This window comes from Erinaceus europaeus, chromosome 13 (genome assembly GCF_950295315.1).
Source record: "Erinaceus europaeus chromosome 13, mEriEur2.1, whole genome shotgun sequence".
In the NCBI taxonomy this organism is placed as follows: Eukaryota; Metazoa; Chordata; class Mammalia; order Eulipotyphla; family Erinaceidae; genus Erinaceus; species Erinaceus europaeus.
In genome coordinates this window covers 52,481,004-52,495,645 of record NC_080174.1, presented here as the reverse complement: position 1 = coordinate 52,495,645, position 14,642 = coordinate 52,481,004, and the positions used below count along the sequence as shown (strand labels likewise).

General features: G+C 42.2%; 1 protein-coding gene across 10 annotated transcripts in view; it reads right to left on the bottom strand.

Annotated features, from left to right (window-relative positions):
• Window positions 1-11,489: 11,489 nt before the first annotated feature.
• ZMYM4 (zinc finger MYM-type containing 4) overlaps window positions 11,490-14,642 on the bottom strand; it is a 155,999-nt gene continuing 152,846 nt past the window's right edge. For all 10 annotated transcript variants that reach the window (XM_060205861.1, XM_060205862.1, XM_060205860.1 and 7 more), the window contains one exon: window positions 11,490-13,938. In XM_060205861.1, coding sequence (XP_060061844.1) covers window positions 13,731-13,938 — 208 coding nt within the window. In that variant the 3' untranslated portion in view covers window positions 11,490-13,730. The remainder of the gene's footprint in view (window positions 13,939-14,642) is intronic.

Genomic DNA, 14,642 nt, shown 5'->3' with positions numbered 1-14,642 from the left:
TGGATCTAACTAGATCATTTAAACCAAGTAACACTTTTCTAATATCTAGTAAACTGTCTACCTAAAAAATTCTTCTGCTGTAAAGTAAGCACATAACCATGCGGGTTCTCTTCTGGCTAACCTTAGCATATATCAGAGTTCACTAACTTCTACCCATAAACCCTTAACTTTAACTATTTAACTATTTAACCTCTCTCTCTCTATATATATATTTTTTTATTTCTTTATTGGGGAATTAATGTTTTACATTCAACAGTAAATACAATAGTTTGTACATGCATAACATTCCCCAGTTTCCCATATAATACAACCCCCACTAGGTCCTCTGTCATCCTTCTTGGACCTGTATTCTCCCCACCCACCCACCCCAGAGTCTTTTACTTTGGTGCAATACGCCAATTCCATTTCAGGTTCTACTTGTTTTTTTTTAATTTTTTTTTATTCTGATCTTGTTTTTCAACTTCTGCTTGAGAGTGAGATCATCCCATATTCATTCTTCAATAACCTATATTTATATCATAGATACCTATAAGGGAAGCAGGGAGTCTGTGGGTGAAGGTAAGCGATGGGACCTCTCTATATTTAGGTGGAAACCACAGTCAGCCACCCATAGTTCTGGCTTTTGGTCTGAGTCCAGCTAATGGAGAAGCTGTAGTGCTGACAAAAGCTTTTTTTTTCTGAAAGCTTCAGAGTGCAGCGGTTTCTCCTCCTAGGCCATTTCTGGTCTTGTTACACTCACTGCCATAATTGCTGTCACTATGTACTTCCCCTGGAGATCTCTTTTTATTGTCCTCAGGTAATATTTGTGTGTTTTCAGTGTAACCAGTAAGTCCTCAAATTATCAATGTAATTGGAAACAAGGATGAATAGCTTCAGCTTAGTCTAGGACCTTCCACTTTGTAGTCAGTGCTAGCATGCTGGGGACTGTGCCATACAGCAGACTAGACTTTGCCTCTGCCTGCTAAACTTCAGCCATGAAGCTGCAGATGCTCCCATGATTCCATCCTGACCTCCCTGAGCAGACGACCTCACCAGTGTGTCCCAGAGCCCCACCTCCCAAGAGCCCTACCCAACTAGGGAAAGATAGAAACAAGCTGGGGTATGGATCAATCTGTTAACGTCCATATCCAGCAAAGAAGCAATTACAGAGGTCAGACCTTCCTCCTGCATCCCATAAAGAATTTTGGGCCATATTCCCAGAGGGGAGAGAAATGTTAGGGGAAGATGACCAGCGAGCTCTGAACTCCACTACCGCCCGGACCCCTGCACTTGCTTTTTAAAAATAAATATCTTTGTTGAATGTAAAACATTAATTCCCCAATAATTAAAAATAAATAAATAAATATCTTAGGGGCGGCCGGTAGAGCCAGTGGGTTAAGTGCACGTGGCGCAAAGCGCAAGGCCTGGGTATAAGGATCCCCACCTGCAGGGGAGTCCCTTCACAGGCTGTGAAGCAGGTCTGCAGGTATCTACCTTTCTCTCCCTCTGTCTTCCCCTCCTCTATTTCTCTCTGTCCTGTCCAACAACAACATCATCAATGACAACAATAATAACCACAACAACAATAAAACAAGGGCAGGGAGTCAGGCGGTTGCGCAGGGGGTTAAGCGCATGTGGCACGAAGTGCAGGGACTGGCATAAGGATCCCGGTTCGAGCCCCCGGCAGTGAAGCAGGTCTGCAGGTGTCTCTCTCCCCCGCCCCCGCTCCCCCTCCTCTCTCCATTTCTCTCTGTCCTATCTAACAATGACAACAATAATAACTACAACAACAATAAAAACAAGGGCAATAAAAGGGAAAATAAAAAAATTAAAAAAAAAAGACAAGGGCAACAAAAGGGAAGAAAAACTGGCCTCCAGGAGCAGTGGATTCGTGGTGCAGGCACCGAGCCCCAGCGATAACCCTGGAGTCCAAAAAATAAATAAATAAATAAATGAAAAATAAATAAATATCTTTAAGAAAAAATTTTTTTTGCCTCCAGGGTTATTGCTAGGACCCTGCACTACAAAGCCACGGCTCCTGGAGGCCATTTTCCCCATTTTGCTGCTCTTGTTGTTGTCATTGCTGTTATTGTTGGATAAGAAAAGAGAAATCGTGAAAGAAGGAGGGACACAGAGAGGGGGCGAGAAAGACCCTGCAGACCTGCGTCACCGCCTGTGAAGCGACTCCCCTGCAGGTGGGGAGCCGGGAGCCAGAGGCTCGAACCAGGATACTTAGGCAGTTGGTTGCGTTGTGTGCTTAACCAGCTGCGCTACCATCCAACGCCCAGATGTCTTTCTCTCCCTCTCTCTGTCTTCCTCTCCTGTCTCAATTTCTCTCTGACCTATCCAACAACAATGACATCAATAACAACAATAATAATAACCACAACAGGGGGTTGGACGGTAGCACAGCAGGTAAAGCTCACATGGCGCAAAACGCAAGGACCAGTATAAGGATCCTGGTTCAAGCCCCCAACTCCCCACCAGGTGTCTGCAGGTTCTCTTCCTCTCTCAATTTCTCTCTGTCGTATCCAGCATCAATGACAGCAAATAACAACAACAATATTAACTACAACAATAACAACAACGATAAACAACAAGGGCGACAAAAAGGGAAAAATAGCCTCCAAGAGCAGTGGATTTGAATGCAGGCACTGAGCCCCAGTAATAACCCTGGAGGCAAAAGAAAAACACCTGCAGACCTGCTTCACCACTTGTGAGGTGACCCCCCACACACAGGTGGGGAGCCTGGGGCTCGAACCAGGATCTTTATTCTGGTCCTTGAGCTTGGCACATGTGCTTAACCCACTGTGCTACCGCCTGACCCCCTGAATTCACTTGTTTTTAACACAGATAAACATCTACAGAATAATACGTTGGGCTGGGGAGACAGCATAATGGTTATGCAAAAGACTTGCATGTCAGAGGCTCTGAGGTCCCAGGTTCAATCCCCAGCAACACTATAAACTAAAGCTGAGCAGTATCTCTCTCATTAAAATAAAATATTAAAAAATAAAAATCACGCCTTAAAATATTGTTTTAGGGGCTAGCAGGTGACTCACCTAGTAGAGCAGAAGGGCCTGAGTCAGAGCCTGGGGCCACCACGTGGGAACATCTGAAGAGGGGAAGCATATGGGGGTGGAGTGGGGCTGCAGTGTCTCTCCTTTGCTGTCTCCATCACCCTCTATCTAAGACAAGGGAAATAATGGCCACCAGGAGTGCTGGGGCGATGAAGGAACTGAGCTCAAGCAAAAAACCTGGTGAGTGACAAAGAAAAGGAAGAAAAGTGTTTTATAGCCTGGGATGTGGCACAGTGGATAAAGTGTTAGACTTGCACTCGTGAGATTCTCAGTTCGATTCCCACCGTCACAAATGCCAGTCTTCTGCTCTCAGTAATAACTTAATCTTTAACAACAACAGTGTTTGTTAATGTGAATAAAGCCTTGGATTCTTTTTTTTTTTTTTAGCTTATTTTAATGAGAAAGAGTAGATACAGAGGGAAAGATGTAAAGAGAGGGAGAGAGAGACCGACCAAGACCAGAACACTGCTCAGTTCTGGTTTATGGTGGAGCTGGGGATTAAATTTAGGACTTCAGAGCTTCAGGCCTGAAAGGCTTTTTTGCATAACTATTATGCTGTCTCCCCAGCCCCTAAACCTTGGATTCTTAAGTATGAGATCTGGAGTTCAGTCCTTGGCATCCCGTACTTCTAACAAATCCTTAAAAATAACTATAATGTGTTTTAATTCTTACCAATATTAATAATCCATTTCTTGGGGAGTCAGGTGGTAGCACAGTGGGTTCAGCGCAGGTGGCACAAAGCACAAGGTCCTGCATAAGGCTCCCCACCTGTAGGGGGGTCGTTTTACAAGCAGTGATGCAGGTCTGCAGGTGTCTTTCTCTCCCCCTCTATCTTCCCCTCCTCTCTCCATTTCTCTCTGTTCTATCCAACAATGACATCAATAACAACAACAATAATAACTACAACAATAAGACAAGGGCAACAAAAGGGAATACATAAATATTAAAAATAACAATAATAGGGAGTTAGGCGGTAGCGCAGTGGGTTAAGCACAGGTGGTGCAAAGCACAAAGATCGTCGTTAGGATCCTGGTTCGAGCCCCCGGCTCCCCACCTGCATAGGAGTTGTTTCACAAGTGGTGAAGCAGGTCTGCAGGTGTCTTCCTCTCCCCCTCTCCGTCTTTCCCTCCTCTCTTCATTTCTCTCTGTCCTATCCAACAATTACAACAATAACTACAACAATAAAACAAGGGCAATAAAAGGGAATAAATTAAATAATCCATTTTCATTTTTTAGATCAGAAAGTCCAGTTCTCTATGAAAAAGTAGCAATGATACTAGGTATAATGAGTGTGTTATTTAAGACATAGGTTTAACAAAAATGGAGGTGAGAGGTTTCCTCTTTGCGTAAATGACTGACTGGGCAGTTGAGGCTGTAACTGGCTCTGTAGCCCTTGAGGTTAACATGCTTCTTCCACAGATAAAGCTGGGTTTCCCCAAAGAAAAGTTTTTGTTTTGTTTTTTTAATCAGAGCACTGCTAAACTCTGGTTTATCATGGTGTAGGGGACTGAACCTGGGACTTTGGAACCTCTGGTATGAGAGTCTCTTTGCATAACCATTATGCTTCCTACCCCCACCCCAGAAATTTTAAGGATGTGGCCTGGTAGTTACAGATTTGTTTTTGCTTCCATCCCATTGGCCAAAAGTTAGTCACAGGCTCACATTTATGAACAAGGGTGTGACAGCCTAGCTGAAATGTGGCCAGAAGAAGGGAAGGGACTCTGGAAGCTGGTGAGATAGCTCAGCTGGAAAGGTGCCAGCTGTGCCGTGTATGTGATCCAGGTACACCACACACTGGAGAGCTACAGCACTGGGGGAAGCTTTGCTTCAGAACCATGTCTCTACCTCTCTGTCTGAAAAAGTCAGCAGCCCCAGTGATGACAACAACAAAGAAATCTTAGGGGGTGGGGGTAGGTAGTATAATGGTTATGCAAAGAGACTCTCATGCCTGTGACTCCAAATTCCCAGGTTCAGTCCCCCACACCACCATAAGCAAGAACTGAGCAGTGCTCTATTAAAAAAAAATAAAAAAAGAAAAAGAAAGAAGTCTTAAGCTTGGCGAGCTATTACTGCACACTTTCCCTAGTTCTAGTTATTTGATCCAAGTACATAGACTTGGCCATATGGGATCATGTTTGCAGGTTCAAAATCACTAAATTTAGTGAAAACTCAGGCTTCTAACAATGGTTATGCGAAAGACTTTCATGCCTGAGACTTTGAGGTCCCAAGATCAATTCCTGGCACCATCAATAAGCCAGAGCTGAGCAGTGCTCTAGTTTAAAAATAAAGTGCAGGGAGTCGGGTGGTAGTGCAGTGGGTTAAGCGCAGATGATATAAAGTGCAAGGACCGGTGTAAGGATCCCGGTTTGAGCCCCCAGCTCCCCACCTGTAGGGGAGTCGCTTCACAGGCGGTGAAGCAGGTCTGCAGGTGTCTTTTTTTTTATATTTAATTTTCCCTTTTATTGCCCTTTTTTATTATTGTTGTAGTTATTATTATTGATGTCATCATTGTTAGATAGGACAGAAAGAAACAGAGAGAGGAGGGGAAGACAGAGAGAAGAGAAAGAGAGGCAACTGCCGTGCAGACCTGCTTCACCGTCTGTGAAGCGACTCACCTGCAGGTGGGGAGCTGGGGGCTTGAACCTGGATACTTCGCCGGTCCTTGCACTTTGCGTGCGCCACCTGCGCTTAACCTGCTGTGCTACCGCCCGACTCCCAGTTGTCTTTCTCTCCCCGTCTTCCCCTCCTCTCTCCATTTCTCTGTCCTATCCAAATACAACGACATCAATAACAACAACTACAATAAAAAACAAGGGCAACAAAAGGGAATAAATATTAAAAATAAAATAAAATGTAGACATTAAAAATATATAAATGAAAATGAATCTTACGTGGTGTGGCCCAGGAGCTGTGGTAGTAGCTATTGGACATCATATGTGCCATAATTATGTCCTGATCTTCTCCTGTCATTAATAAACACATCTTTTTTTATTTCTTACTTATCTTACTATGGGGGCAGGTGGAGGCTCACCTGGTAGAGCATACACAATACCATGTGAGAAGACCCAGGTTCAAATCCCTGGTCCCCACCTGGCCCACAGGCAGTGGAGCATTGGTTCTGGTCTCTCTCACCCTCTAAATATAAAACCCACACAACTTACATGCCTGGATCTTGCATGTTACAATGAAAAATAGTTGACATCTGAAATGTGTTCACCATGTGCCAAGCACAACCTCCCCCCTATAAAGGAATATTTATGATTCTACTTTATGAGGACACTGAGGCAGAGTTGAAGTGTCTTGCTTAAAGCAACACCGCTGTATTGAGGAAGACTAGGCTCAAGAGCTTCAGAGCTCTCCATTCTGGAACAATTCCTCAGCTACTGTCCTTTCAATGATGATAATAAAGCATGATGGGGAGTCGAGTGGTAGCGTAGCGGGTTAAGCGCAGGTGGCGCAAAGCACAAAGACTGGCGGTTCGAGGCCCCGGCTCCCCACTTGCAGGAGAGTCGCTTCACAGGCAGTGAAGCAGGTCTGCAGGCGTCTTTCTCTCCCCCCGTCTTCCCCTCTTCTCTCCATTTCTCTCTGTCCTATCCAACAACGATGACATTAATAACAACAATAATAACCACAACAATAAAACAAGGGCAACAAAAGGGAATAAATATTAAAAATTAAAGCATGAAGACATGTACATACTAGTAGAATAATTGGTTCATTATCTTTATTTATTTATTGAATAGAGACAGCCAGAAATCAAGAGGGAATGGGGACAGACAGAAAGGAAGACAGAGACACCTGCAGCACTGCTTCACCACTGGTGAAGCTTCCCCCCTGAAGGTTGGGACCGGGGGGTGGGGGTGGGGGGGATTGTTTCATTGTTTGTGGAGGGAAGCTGCTGGGATCTTCCAAATGTGCTCCACTGTTCCCAGGCTGACCTTTCCTTTCCTTTCCTTTCCTTTCCTTTCCTTTCCTTTCCTTTCCTTTCCTTTCCTTTCCTTTCCTCTCCTCTCCTCTCCTCTCCTCTCCTCTCCTCTCCTCTCCTCTCCTTTCCTTTCTTTTAATTCTAGGAGAGGTAGGGCGGCATTATAAGAAACACCACAGCACCACTCCCAAACACCTTCTTGCAGTACCATGGTGCTTTGGTGTTGTGACAGTCTCAACCCAGAATCTAGAATGTGTTAAAGCACGTACTTTCCCAGGTGATCTGACACCCCCCGATAGCCAGGGTGTTGCTTGTTTGTGACTTAACTATTCCTAGACCACATTTTCAGACAGCGACAGAGAATGAGAGACACCACTAAACCTCCAATCCAATACGGTGCAAAGGCTTGAAGTTGGGCCACATCCATGGCATGGTGTCTACCTGGTGACCTGTTAACTAGTTATCTGCTTAATTCTTTGCTAAAATGTGAACAGCCCCAGTACGGGACCTTTCTTTCCTTTTTAATCTTTATCTATTTATTGGATAGAGACAGCTGGAAATTGAGAGGAAGGGGAGATGAGAGGGAGATAGACCCATACCTGCAGCACTGCTTCACCACTGGCAAAGCTTCCTCTCTGCAGGTGGGGACCAAGGGCTGGAAGCTGGGCCCTTGCACATGTGCGTTCAAGCAGGTGTGTCACCACCTGGCCTAGGGGACCTTTCTACTGTGTAGAAAACTAAATTCTGAATTTAATAGAAAACTGGAATTCATTTAGAGACATTTGTTTTACATTTTTAGAAAATTCATTTTATAAAATTAGGATTATCATAGGGCAGGTAAAAGACATCAATATGGAATTTGAAGGTGTATTTGTACAGTAAGATAGGACCAGAGTTTACAGAAAACAGCATTTAGTTTCATATTTCCAAATAATACATATTATTTATTCTAGTCTCACAATTTCCAACTGATTCAGATTGAACTGATGTAAGTTTTGTCAGTCTGAAAAAGTTTGCCTGAGGTGAAGCCAAAATTAACTAGCAAGTTCTACTTTCCTTCATCTCCACAACTACAACAAACTACTACAACAGCATCCATGGGAAACACTGCTTGTATTGGCGCAAAGCGCAAGGACGGGCATAAAGATCCCGGTTCGAGCCCCTGGCTCCCCACCTGCAGGGGAGTCACTTCACAGGCAGTGAAGCAGGTCTGCAAGTGTCTCTCTTTCTCTCCCCATCTTCCCCTTTTCTCTCCATTTCTCTCTGGCCTATCCAACAACAACGACATCAATAATAGCTACAACAATAAAACAAGGGCAACAAAAGGGAATAAATAAATATTAAAAAAAAAACAGGCTTGTATTTTGTAAGCTATCACAACAGAGGACAAAGGCACAGCATCTAAGCAGGGAGGATACAGATATGGTTGTACACCAAAGGTAAAGCGCTGCCCCAGTGGCCTGGGAAGTGGTGTTGTAGATGAGGTGTTAAGACTCTGAAGTATGAGATCCTGAGTTCTGTATCTGGCATTGCATGTACCAGAGTGTTGCTTTGTTTCTCTCTCCCTTCTCATTAATGAACAACAACAAAAACTGTTCTGGGGCTGGGTGGTGGTGCACCAGGTTGAGCGCATATTACAATGCGCAAGGACCCAGGTTCAAGTCCCTGATCCCCACCTGTAGGGAGAAAGCTTCACGAGTGGTGAAGCAGTGCTGCAGGTGTCTCTCTCCCTCTCTACCCCCTCCCCTTGATTTCTGGCTGTCTCTATCCAATAAATAAAGATTAAAAAAAAAAACTGTTGTAAGTCCCATGTAGCTTGTAGCATCTGGCTTGATCCCCTGCACTATGAATCCACTGCTCCTAGAGGCCATTTTTCCATTATTTTAATAGGATATGATAGAAATTGAGAGAGAAGGGGAAGATGGGGGAGAGAAACCTGCAGACCTGCTTCATCGCTTGTGAAATGATCCCCCTGTAGGTGGAGAGCCAGGGACTCGAACTGGGATCCTTGTGTAGGTTCTCGTGCTTCCTATTATATGCACTTAACCCGGTGCACTACCAAATGGCCCTGTCACCCGGATCTTTAAGATTACATTCCTACAACTTTACAGAAACAGTAATGGGAAGTAGAGGCTACCAATCACGTGAGAATAGAAGCAACTGCCTTTTGGTGGAGATATACTGGGGTGGAGATACCTCAAGGTTGAGTTTCTACTGCAAAGGATCCCAGAGGTGGACATAGAGAGAAGCATTCTACTAGTGCTGCAGTCTGTCAATCTGCCCTCCCAAAAGTCTGTAACACACCAGCAAGGGCAAACTTCTAGTTTGATAGAACAGCCCAGGGACCTGGTCCCCATGGGCAATCAACACAATTTAGAACACAAAGGAAGGGAGTCGGGCAGTAGCGCAGCGGGTTAAGCGCACGTGGCGCAAAGGCAAAGACCTGAGTAAGGATCCCGGTTCCAGTCCCCGGCTCCCCACCTACAGGGGAGTCACTTCACAGGCGGTGAAACAGGTCTGCAGGTGTCTTTCTCTCCCCCCTCTCTGTCTTCCCCTCCTCTCTCCATTTCTCTCTGTCCTATCTAACATCAACAAATATACAACAATGAAAAAAAAAAAAGGGCAACAAAAAGGGAAAATAAATAAATAAAATAAGAACACAAATCGCCCATACTGATGGGCCAAAACAGAAGCTTGAAGAAAACCCCCAATTCAACAGAGCTACAGGAACTGCCAAATGAAGTCAAAGGCGGCCTGGCATGATAGCTCACTCGGGAGGGCAACTGGTCTGCCCTGTGCAAGGCCAGGTTCAAGGCTGGTCCCCACCACACTGGAGGAAACTTAAGTGCTGTAGTGACTCTATCTAATATCACTGACCTGGAGTGGTAAAGCTTCAGGGATGGGGGTGGGGGCACCTCAAAGTTAGGGTTCTAATGAAAGAAAACTCTAAAAAGTGTAGTGATAGCAGAAATCAGAAAGGTAAAAAAAAGTGCAATTACCACAAGAAAACACAACAGACCTCACCAGCAGAATAACAGAGCCAAAGATCAAGGTGGAAGATAAGGTACAGGAAGTCATCGAATAAAGGTGAAAAAAGAACTAAAATAAGTGAAGTTAGTAGAGTCATGGGGCAACATAAAGAGAAGCAGCATCTGCATTAATAGAAAAGCCAGAAGAAGAGACAGAATTCCTAGTTGAAGAAATATTTGCCAAGAATGTCCTCAATTAGAGATAAGCTGTCAGATCAAGGAGGGTCTAAGAGTCAAGAAAAAGGAGCTAGGGACACAGCATAATGGTTATGCAAAAAGATTCTCATGCCTGAAGCTCTGAAGTCCCAGGTTCAGTTTCTAGCACCACTATAAGCCAGAGCTGAGCAGTGCTCTAGCGTGTCTCTGTCTCATTAAAAAGGGGGGAAAAGTGTCAAGAACAATAAGTTCAGTGGGCCAGAGGAGGAGAAAATAATAATAATAAACTCAAACCTGAGCTGGAGAAATACCATAATGGTTATGCAAAAAGACTTTTATGCCTGGAACCAAGGTCTCAGGTACAACCCCCAGCACCACCATAAGAGCTGGTTTAAAATAACAAACAAACCAAACCTAAACTTACCAAGGCACATGGATTACCAAAGTTCACAGATAATATTAAACACAGCAAGAAAAAGTGAGACTTATATAAGACTTTCTCAACAGAAACTAAAATCTAGAAAGAACTGGTGGGATATATTCAGTTTTCAATGGAAAACTTCCACAGAATCAATCAGGTTGGAAGGGTGATGATTTTTCAGATAAGCAACAGTCAAAGGAATTCCCTACCGCTAAACCAGAAATATAAGGGCAGTCCAGAAAGTGCTGGGCTTGAATGCAGAGATACAAGAAATACTGAAAGAGGGACTTAGACAAAAGGAAAATCAATATTGAATGTTCTCTTGTGAAGGAAATAATGAGGGGAAGGAAAAAAAAAAAACCAGCAAGAAAATAAGCAGAGTGAAATGAAGGCAAGCCTTTGGCCTCAACCCTAAGCTGAGATTATCAAACAGGGTCAGTGGCTGGAAGAGCCCTGCAAAGGCAAAAGAGGTCAGTGTACTTTGGTGGAGACATCGGTGCTTTACTGGTGAACTGTAGTGATGAAACAGACTTGTACACCAAATTACCCCCCCAAAACCCCATTAATTCTTTTAAAATTTTACCTGAAATAAAATATATGCATGCTAGCTAGTTTTGATTAAATTATACACATGTATATTATACATTATAGTTAAATTATATATACATATATAGTAAGTTAAAATGGAACAAGTCTTTTGATAGGGAAAAAAAACAACTTCTGCAATGAGACAGTATATTTACTAGACTCAAGAAGAGCCAAATAATTTATTTCTAAAAACTGCTGGTTTTCTTTGTAATTTTACTGACGAGTGGGTTATACCAGTAGAATCAAATAGGGAACAAAAGTATTTAAAATTATTTCAAGACATAAAAAAAAAAGGAATCTCACCCATCAAATACAAATATACTATTTTATTCTAAGGGTATATTTCTGTGATTTCTGCAAAGGGAACCCAAATGTAGTTGAAAGGAAAAATAATAGAAATATAATTTGGGTGTTTTTCTTATTTGATATTCTGTTCTCCCCTGGAGGGAAAAATGTAATTTCACATGATTTTAATAAAATTAAAAAGGCAAATAGTCTTGACACACAGATAAACAGCTACACTTATGAAGAATGACCAATAATTGATCAAGATCTTGTCTTATGGGTCTGGGTGACTTTGTGGACTAACATGCAAATGAAATCTTGACACAGTCATCAATGCAAGTATTGGTTGTTCTTTGTTAAAAGATACATTTTTTTCTTTCTGGTGATTTGTAACAATTTACATACTATGCCAACAGTATTTGTTTTTCATACAACTACAGAAGGGAGAAATGGTAGTGTTTATATAAACCTTAAAATTTGTGTAGTGGGGACTATTACACTTGATGTTTCTGGATATTTTATTGGCAGACTTATCAAACAATCCATTTGTTTTTCCTCCGTATCAAACAAGGGCTAGAAATAGGAAGTTTTTCATTCAGAAATGACAAACACAGATGGAATTAATTATACAGAACTGGGCAGATTTACTTTCACAAAGCTCTTGGTAACAAAGATGAAATGTTACAAGCAGAGGAAAAGAATCATCAAGTACACAATGTCAAAATGTCTACTTTAAAATTTTTATTGTAGTTAAATGACTTTATTTACTTAAAAAAAAAAAACCACCTGCCAATCCACTTTATAAAAAAGGACATACTGAAGTCTTTCAAAGTTAAAATTTCTAAGAGGTTTTTTTGACTTCTTATTTCTACTATAAGGGGGTCAAATTAATGTCAGTTAAAGAAGTTCTGTGTTGGTCAACAACATCAAAGCTTTGATTCAAAATTCTGTGGGGAAGAAACTTGAGAATGGATGTGAGGGAGACGGATCAATATGCCAAACACACCTATGACTTGCAATCCTCATAGAACTAAACAGCCAGTGTTTGGAATAATGCTCTAAAGACCTGCCTGTGGACATATAAGACAGAAAATTTCTGTCTTTGTATCCTAACCCAGAATCCCTAATTTCAAGTTTTTTAGGGCCACAAGGTCGTTTTCCAAATGCTTTACATAGGAACCTACTAGGACCTTTCCTACCATAATTCCAATAGCTAAGTAATACTGTGTCTCTGGGGAACCACCCACAGGATAACCAGAGTAAAGAGAGAGACTATTCTTTTTGAAATGACAAGGGCCTCTGGAACTAGTGCAAAAGACACAAATAAGAGGAATTATTTGGAAAATAGGAAGATAAAACAACGGGAGAAAAGCTGCCTTTTGGGTATAAAGTGAAAACAAAAGGAGACCCCCCCCCATTTCTGTGTAACACAGCCCATGCTATGAGACAGCAGCAATAACGGCTGACACCAAAGAGGTGGGCATTTTAGTGGGCTTTCTAGAAACATTTTAATAGATGCCTGGGGTCTAATGGGCCCCACAGATTTTCTGTGTGCATAACCACCTTGCAGTTTCAGCCACTTTAAGTTACCCACATCCAGACCCACAACTGAGACTTCTAGAGCCAGAAAGTGAAAGGGACACATTACTGTGTGAACAGCAGTGAAGGCTTTTCCCCTGACATGAGGGGCCAATGGCAAAAGCACCAGGGGCTTCTATCCTTCACCGACTGGCTTGGCAGTGAAAATCAAAGACCGCTTCACTTTCTACCTTTGGGGGGGGGGGGGATTGAATATTTATCTTGGGTCGTCAAGTCTGGGTTCCACAGTCCTTATCTGATGTCGTTATTAGCTCTGTAAGGATTTCTCCCTTGACTTTTATACTGGGCTTGCACAAGTAGCCTTTTGCAGCCAAGGTTTCACTCCAAAGCTAACTCTCTAAGGTCTAAGGTTACTATGGTAGAGTTTTATACAATAGTTTTCCTTAAAAATATTCCACAATTTGTTATTCCCAAACAAAATAAGATTATGCACCACGCAGAGAAATTGGTTAGTCATTCTGAAAATCTCTAAGAACTACATCACTGCCAAAGAACAACCTCTCTCAGTTCATATTCTTTCCTTCTGTATATCCACACTGTGGCTTACGGGTTTTCTGTTTTCCATTATCTTAAGTCAAGAGGACTTGGACTTGTTGTTATCCAAAGTCGGAAGCATTCACAGTTTGGTGCACACCAATGTGTATGAAAATAGGAACCCTACTTCCACTTTAGTCTGATAATTCCACATCAGAGTCTTCAGATTTGGTTTTGGCAAGTTCTTCATGTACCTCCCTGACCATGAGAATACGTGTTAACATGGTGTCCAGGGTCCCAGGGTCTATTGCAAAGGTGGAGTACCACATGGGGCTATTCGGAACACAGGAGCGCTCAGGTTGAAGGTAAAACACATCATTCCTCTGCTTCACACTCTCAGAACTATCCATGGGGAAAAAGAAGAGAAAATCAGGAGTCAAAGATTGTAGGAAACATGTCACTAATGTTAATATATCAATAAATGGTATTTATCCTTACTGATTCATATCATAAAAAGCAATATACCCACAAAAAGAACATATATTAATATGTATTCCCCCAGGCAACCTATAATTCCGTATCTTTCCTCTCACACTCAAGAAATCACACTGGACTGGAAGTAAGTATAATGTTAATAGAAGACAAAATGTAAATCCTTCACAAACTTTAGTACTTAAAACATTAAAAGCATTAGGAGCAACAGAAAATTCAACTCACATGTGACACTATGGCTAAGAACCACATATCCTCAGCGCCCAATATCCTGGAATGAACCCCAAGAGCACTCAATACATATTATCAATTGAGCAAACCCAGTCATTATAACTCTGAGAAAAAAGTGCTTTAGTGTGAATCCCACAACTCTAAAGTCAAAGTTTCTGTAAGAGAAAGACCACTTGAAAAATTTCAGTCCCTTAAAAACAGTCTTTTCATTTGTAGGTTCAGCAGTACAGCCTCTCCTCTATACTTCCATTTATGTGAAAAAACAAAAACAAAAAAAGAAAACAAAGCAGTGTAGGTATCACATAAAAGCCAAACAACACTTGTACAGATCAAACAGTGGCAGTCATTCTTTTCAAAATATATTCAGAAAAAATTACCAAAAC